General features: G+C 36.5%; 1 protein-coding gene across 2 annotated transcripts in view; it reads left to right on the forward strand.

Annotated features, from left to right (window-relative positions):
* Positions 1 to 5363, forward strand: part of LPCAT (lysophosphatidylcholine acyltransferase) — a 42220-nt gene extending 36857 nt beyond the window's left edge. For both annotated transcript variants that reach the window (XM_022081561.2, XM_022081560.2), the window contains exons 8-11: positions 354 to 510; positions 851 to 949; positions 1053 to 1194; positions 3070 to 5363. In XM_022081561.2, the coding sequence (XP_021937253.1) occupies positions 354 to 510; positions 851 to 949; positions 1053 to 1194; positions 3070 to 3212 (541 nt within the window). In that variant the 3' untranslated portion in view covers positions 3213 to 5363. The remainder of the gene's footprint in view (positions 1 to 353; positions 511 to 850; positions 950 to 1052; positions 1195 to 3069) is intronic.
* The last annotated feature ends 2991 nt before the right edge of the window (positions 5364 to 8354 follow it).

An 8354-nucleotide genomic window follows, 5' to 3' on the forward strand; every position in this document is an offset into this window, starting at 1 on the left:
CAGCATTTTGGAAAGACATACTCTCCATATTCAGCAATGAAGATGGAGACAGTACATATCTCCAAAACACTGGCTTCCACTGACAAGTCTATACAGCACCAAAACCTTGAAGAAGAATATCATCAATAGAATTTTTATGCTCTCAGCCGGAGCATATTTATTACACTGTCAAAGATTAACATCTGTGCATCCATTCAAACCCCTTGGACCATGCGCAAGTAATTCTAATAGGTGTCTTTTAACAAGCGCCGCAACATAGTGGCGGAACATTGGCATTGAAGAGTTGTGCCATAATTTGACAGAGTATAAAGTTTATTTCATCTTGAGAACATTTTACTCTTTTTATTTTTCAGTCTGTCGCAAGCAAATATTGAAGAAAAAATACTCACGCAATCGCCCCATATTATCACAAATGAAGGCGGGCAAATCTCTTACAAGGAATTTGCGAGACGATTGGAAGTTCCTTCTACAAATGAAGTTCTTCAACAGCTATTCAGACTTTATGACAAGGTAGTCGTAATAAGATTCCGAACTGCATGGTAGCAAACGTTAACCATATTAGCCCGCTCTTAATTTTCTCATGAATTCAATTGTTATTTGTTAACGTCATTCATAAATATATTATCCTTGCACTTTGAGGGTGTTTTGTCCTGTTTTCTGGTAATGAGACTTAGTCTTCTCTGAATTTAATTCTAGACCAACTTTTACAAAATGAAATTATGGTTAACATTAAATTTTTTCTTTCTTTGATGTGTAACTGAGTTTTAACATTTTTTGTGGATTACCATGTTTTTTTTTGTGTGAGGTGAAAATATAAGAAGTTTTATGCTACATATGTGTTTTTTTACAGGACTGTGCAGGTATTATTGACTTCCGGGAATATCTACTTGGAGTTCTTGTAATATCAAAAGCTAGTAATGTAGCGGAAATGGTGGAATTAGCATTTAAGGTAACATATTATACAGGGCTGTATCTTTAGCAGTACGCAATCGCATGTAGCGAAGTTGTATGAGTATCTGTATGTTTAATGCGCCGCACACGTTATGTTACAGATCTTTGATCGTGGAGGTAAGGGAAATGTGTCTCAGTCAGATGCGTGCAAAGCACTTTACCACACACTAGCAATGCCATCAGAGGAGGCACAGCGTGTGTTCCGACAGATCGATACAGCAGGGAGAGGTTGCATTACGTTTGGTAAGTGTCGATCAGGTAAAATTTTCCTTACTTTCTCTTCTTTTTGGTGAAAGTTTGTGTGTGTGAAATTGAAACTGGATTATAAGTATTCAGGTTGTTGCCATGCATTTTTGAGAAGATGGCTTCGTTATTTGGATACACACACTTGTAACGACATTGCTTTCTTTGTGGTCATATGTAATGGTGTGACATACCAGTACCTGTTTTTATTAAAATACACAAATAAAAATCTGTCGCTAACAAGAGATGAAATAGAGATTAACATTTATTTTTAACTCCCCACATAATGGTACCTGCACCTTGTCGTGGTGGTGGGGCTTGAGTACCTCAGTGACCGCAAGAGCTATGCTGGTGGTAGCATAGCTACTGGTAGAGCCTCCCTAGCCAGATTGGTCAAGGGGGAGAGGTCAGACTAAGTCAGGTACCCTGGTCCTCCAGGTTGGGGGTTGGTCGCAAGGCTAACAACCTTGCACCGTAAAAAGGAAGATGTTTCAAAACCTCGGACAGACGGACCTAACAGAGGACCGAATGGAAGAGGAGAATTGAGGAGACCATGGACATAATATGGACCGGAGAGCCATAGAAGAAGAAGATTCATTTTTAACTTGAGCCTTGAATTTATTGGTCACCTTCTTGTCTGTAGAACTTGCGAGTATCCATCTCCCATTCCCAAAATTTGAGTATCAGCACTTACCCTTTTACAGAAAAGTAATGCACTATGTAAAACATATATATAAAATTCCTGGAATTGCTTGAATGGGAGTATATCTGGTATCATTTCATGTGTTGGCAGAGGGATTATTTAAGGAATCGCGCAACAGAAACTAAATTTTATTTTCGAAAATCAAAACTTGGCCGTCACGATATAAGAATCTCCCTCTTATCTCCCGCTTATCCTTCTGTTCCTAAACGATCAAGAAATTCTTCTTCATGCCAAAGAGACTTTCTGAACTATTAAAAAATTATAAAACTGCATACCACATGGATTAAGGTACAAAAAAAATCAAAAAAATATTTTGGGATGATTGTGGCTAGAACATGTCAACAGATACCCAAATTCCTCAACTAACAGTTGATGATCATGGTCTTTTCTGTTCTTGGGGGGTAGAAGGAAACTTTTGTAGCTTTAATTCTTCTCCTTCCCCGCTTGAGACTAAACATAAGCCTGCAGTCATGAATGTCTTGACTGCAGTAAAAACTCCCACATAGTCAATGATGTTTGGGTACTCTCCACCTTCTTCTTCTATGGCTCTCTGGTTCATGTTCGGTCCATGGCCTCCTCAATTCTCCTCTTCCATTAGGTCCGTCTGTCCGAGGCTTTGATTGAGGTTTCAAAATATCTTCCTTTTTACGGTGCAAGGTTGTTAGCCTTGCAACCAACCCCAACCTGGAGGACCAGTGTACCTGTCTTAGTCTGACCTCTCCCCTTCGACCAATCTGGCTAGGAGTATGTGTAGGATGGGATAGAGTTTTTCATCCCAATAAATATGATCTCTTGTCAGATACAAGCTCCAGTTTAATTTAGAATCTGATCCATAACCTTGGCCTAATATTCACAACATTTTTAAAGATTTAAATTTGGCAGACGTCGGTAGGCACGTGAAAAAATCCGTAACTGGTAGTTACGATGTTCCAGAAACCAATAAATAACAAATTAATTTATTATTTCTACATCTTGCTCAGAGATTATTTAAATTTTACTGAGATTCTTGGCATGTGCATCCGAATAGTCAATGTCAAAGAAGCTTTTTATGACTCGGACCACAACGCAAGAAAGCATCTTTTTGTGTAAATCTTATTGTAATTGAACTGGATATAGAATGTGACTTATATTTGAACTTAATTTATTTCTTATATGAATTTGTCATGCTTCAGATGGATTTAGAGAGTACGCAAGAAGGAAATCGGACTATTCACATGTATTTCGGAGACAAGAGGAGGAGGAAGAGAAGAAAGCAGCCACTAAACTCCAAGTTTATGATTTTCATAATGCAAATTATAAAACAAAGGCTGAGTGAAGTGGTATCACCAATCTTTCTGGCTTAACTTATTAATTCGGATGTAACTGATATGGATGATACATATAGTTTCAGTGTATTTTTACTAGAACAAAATATCTGGACTGATAATTGTATTCAGAGCTTAATTTTTCCAGACTGTAGAGGTGTTACATATTAAGCTCTGACCTCAGCAAAATTAAAGTACAGATTTTTTGACGGAAAACAACAAAAACATTCTATATATCGGCATGTCGCGCGTCTGAAATATAGCCTTGTATGGTAATAACAATTTAAAGAAACAGATTTGGCTAAAGACGTACGATAATTAACTCCCCACTGATGGTGAAAATGTTATGGTAACTTAAACTTCATGAACAATTTTATGTACTGCATATTAATTTAATGGTGCTGCAATAAAATGTAGACCAAATCAAACAGAAATACTTGTACTGTATTTTCTGTTTCATTTTTCCAAAGTAATCTCTGGCCCTGATTTTTCAGTTTGCAAAACCAGATTTCATTATATGTATTAAGAATTAATAGTTTTTGATGAATATTACTGCCAATGTTTTTGCAATTTTGAAACAAGAAACGTAAAATAGATCACAGTGCCAAAGTGAGAAGCATGGGAACCACAGAAGTAACGAATGAACTTATTTCTCTCTCTTCCCATTTATCTCTTATTTTTTGTCTACTTTGCGATAATCATTACAGAAATTTCAGTCAAGAGAGAGCTTATACAAAAAACTCAGAACTACAATTTCCAAAATGGTTTACTAGCAGAATGCTTTTGAAAATTCTGATATATATATATAGCCCTTTTATACATTCCAATTTCTAAATAAGTTTTATTTTTACAAACTAACAATATATCCATGCCCTGCTTCTAGCTGATACAACTATTATAGGTTATGTCAAAATATTTTGATGAAATGGAACCCATGCTTTCATTAATAATGAGACAACTAGCAACGTAAAATTTCTAGAAACAGCAAACTAATTGATTTGTACTGACTAGTTGCATTCCTGATTTTGCACTGTACCAAAACAAGTGAAGAATAAAGTTTGTGAAGTGTCATTTATACAGAATGTGACTTCATGGAGTTGCGTGGCGGAAGTCAGGCTGAGTAATGCCACGTGTGCTCTGGGTGTAAAATAGCGTCATCGAAGAGGAATTTTAAACAGAAAACTAAAGTCTGGCCAGCGGAAGGTAACGTGCCTTGAGACGTCCACTGATCCATTGCACCTTGAAGTACAGCGTCTCATATTAAAAGATACTACAGCGATTCACGTCCTGTCTTGTGTGTCTTCAGATGAAGAGATTTTTTTTGTAATGAAGTATTTCAATGCGTTGGTTCACTTGAGATGTTTTGACTTAGTTTGGTAAAAATATATTACTCGATAAAGAAGTGTGCATAATCAGTGGAGAAACAGTATGCATTATGATGGTAGTTCAAATTTAATCCAGAATTCTTGCTGCTTCGAGATTTCTCCATCAGTTTCAAAACTGATTTTAAAAAAATACGTCATGCCAGGATCAGACGAGTAATATACATGTCGAGGGCGATATTATGATAGAAATGCTCAGCGTGAAAACAGGTATTAGTCGCAAGCTACGATCAGAATTCCGGATCATAGAAAAATTGACACAACTGAGAACACGTGATATTATTAAGTGATTTATGCCCAGATACAGGACAGAATAATGACAATTATCAATGTGGAATAATTACTTATTTTTTTATACTCTTATGTTTATGACAATGCGTGAGACCTGGGAAATAAGTCATAGTAAATAAATAACTTATTGCCATATTTATATTTAAATGTGTGTGTGTACAGAATGCGTTTAATATCTTAAGGAAATTTTCATTTAAATATATTTACCATATGACCTATTCTATATTGCAATTGCATGTACATATTTAAACTATTTTAGGTATAATTTCATTTAAATCCAACCATTTATTATATTATCGCTGATTGTTTATTTGTATCAAAGAACTTTTTCACTTTTCACATTCTTATAATGTATCAATAAGAGTAATATGGTATATATGGGAAAGTAGCTTACGTAAGTGATGTTTGATTTGTATTGTATTTTATGTTGTATTAGTGGACTTTTCATAAATGTAATTAATAACTGAGAATAAATTGAATAAACATTAATTTTAATCCCTTTTCATGCGTAGTCGGTCAGCTAGGTAAACAAAAATTTGTATTTTCATTGGTTGTGTATAAACAAAATCCTATGAAGTCTGAGATAGTAGTAAGTGGATTAGATATGTATTGTCTTTTGAATTGGAAAGAACTTCCATTGCCGTGGATCAATTTACAGACAGCCAGAATTTGAGTATTGAGGGTGTAAGTCAATTTGAAATATTTCTAAACAGCATTATCTTATCAGGAAGACGAATAAATCTGACAATCTGTTCTTGTGTCTCATTGTATTTTTACTAGTATAAATTATGAAAAAAAACCTATGCTAAGGGTTAGTATATACAAAATTGTGAACTTAGTAGGATAATATTAATAGATGAGCAGAAGTGCAGAAAGTAAATAATTTCAGACTGAAGTAATTACGCCAAATATAACGAGCATCTTTAAATACTAGAAAATGTGAGTGTACTCTTTCGTATCAGTACTCATTTTCATGTCTTGGTATGTTTATGTGCAGAGTCTGAGAAAATACGTGAAGTTCATTTTCTAAAATTTAAGACTAATTTCATATCAAAAGTTATTTATTTGTCCTGAGTTTATGGTTTTAGTGAGAAATTATTTTCAACTAGATTTTTAAATTGACAGCCTTTGTAATTGAAAATAGCTAGGAAGAATTTACATTCTACTTAAGAAATTTTAAAGAAATGGTCTTGTCTTTACTTTCCACTTAATTTTGTGAACTAAATTAATTCTAAGACTATGTATTCCTATGGGAGTCTTTGCAGTTAGCATTGCCGCTAGACATCGCATCGTATTGATTAACCCATCGACACCTTTTACGTCATGAATTCCATTTGCAATTTAAGTACCGAGAAACGATTGGCTAGCTTACATGTAAAAGAGGCTAACTTGACAGTAAGAATATCAACGCTACAAATCATTTTCGTGGTGTTTTAGATAATTACTTTTACAGGTTTTAAAAACGAAAAGTTGCCCTTGCACCGCGAAGACGTGTAGGGGCGTGGAGATAAAGTCACACTTATTCTAAATCTGGATTGGTGGTGTGAGTTTGTCTTTTTAAGGTGGATTAATATATATATATATGGAGCGACTCAGAAGAAGATGGTTCAGCCAGTTACTTATGGACGAGAAAGTATGACCACTTTTCGACCATGGAAACTTAAAAACCGGAAATAATTTTCGAAGAAGATGTCGAGGTTTTAACTTGATACGTTAATCGATAGATGTCGCGGATCGATGTGATGAAGTGTGCGTGATAGAGGGATATTTAATTGAGTTTGTATTTTTGGATCATGTAGTTGAAGATTATCGATATAAAGCGATTTTCCAGTTTTAGTGATTGACCGTGATGTGAAATGGTGGTTGCTTCCGCGAATGTAGTTGTGTACAGTGAAGTTCGGGGTGTTTCGAGTGTTGACTTATAATTATGTCTGCTGTTGGTGACGTTACGGATTGAATTTTGTGCAAGGAGGAAATAAATTATAGCCATATATATTTCCATTTATAATTGTGTTTAAATAGACTGCTTACCTCAGCCAGTATGTTGACTGGCTATGTACTGGGCGACGGGGTTCTATCCCCGACGGGGTCAAAGGATTTTTCCTCTAGCCTCTGCGTCCAGACCGGTTCTGGGGTCCACCCAGTCCACTATCCAATGGGTACCGGGGGTAAAGCCCTCGAATAAGAAATGGCAATGTGATAATTAGTAAATTGGTAAGGGGTGAGTGAGAATGGTTCGTAGCTAACACAATAAACGGAATTTTGGTGCGGATGCATAGAAAAGGTACGGGCAACGTAATTCAGGGTAGTAGGTTTTATGATCCAGAATTTAACTAGAATTAACTGAAATTAAATCAGGAACTCTTTCTACAACGGCGTGGTTTGGCATGGTTATTTACGGTGAATTTTAAAAAGCGACCATGTTCTGATCAAAACTCAATTTAGCCAAGAGAAGTGTACTAATACAAGTGGAATGTTGGCGTTGAGACTGACCTGCGATCGTGAAGCTGGTACGAAGTCGTCGCGAAGTGGACGTCTAGTGCTTCGTGAACAGACTTCATTTCGGGCGATTTGATGCAATAAAAGGAGACAGCAAAGAAAGGTCAATCATGTGTTTTTTTATTGCTGTTGGATGAATATATATGTGTATATATACAGTCTGTCCGTAAAATAATGGTTGGGTAACAAACAGTCATAGTTTTGGAACAAATCACGATAGAGACATGAAATAAACGTCAAAATAAAGAGAAACTCTCCAAGAATCGTATCTGTTCAGTAGATTTCGATGTGCGATCCTTTAGTTGCCCTGCAGACATCAAAACAATATTCAAGCTCTTGCCATACACGACCGAGAACATCCGGTGTGATAGATGAAACAGCTTCAGCGATCCGTTCTTTCAAATGGTCCAAATTTGTTATTTGGACAGAGAACACTTGTTGCTTCACATAACCCCACAAATAAAAATCCATAGGGGTAAGATCTGGAGAGCGTGGAGGCCAGGCTATCCACCCTCCTCGTCCGACCCATCGCTGAAGAAATGTTTGGTTTAGGTAATCCCGCACGAATGTGGCAAAATGTGGAGGTGCTCCATCTAACTGGAGAATGAAATTCTCCGGTATTTGGGGCACTGCATACCCTTCTAACATATTCAGGAAGTTCTTTCCCGTCACAGTTTGTTCAGCAAAAAAGAAGGGGCCAATGACTCTGTCTCGTCCAATTGCGCACTACACATTAACTTTCGGGCTATCACGTTGATGTTCCATAATGACATATGGAGGTTCATTACCCCATATTCTAACATTATGCCGATGGACTCGACCCGAAACATGAAACGTAGCCTCATCACTGAACATAAACCTGTCTAAAAATTCTCGATCGTGTATGGCAAGAGCTTGAATATCGGCTTGATGTCTGCAGGGCAACTAAAGGAGCGCACATCGAAATCTACTGAACAGGTAAGATTCTTGGAGAGTTTCTCT

Source organism: Zootermopsis nevadensis, unplaced genomic scaffold (assembly GCF_977971745.1).
Source record: "Zootermopsis nevadensis isolate Lab colony 2312 unplaced genomic scaffold, Znev_1.0 Znev_ptg000017l, whole genome shotgun sequence".
Lineage (NCBI taxonomy): Eukaryota > Metazoa > Arthropoda > Insecta > Blattodea > Termopsidae > Zootermopsis > Zootermopsis nevadensis.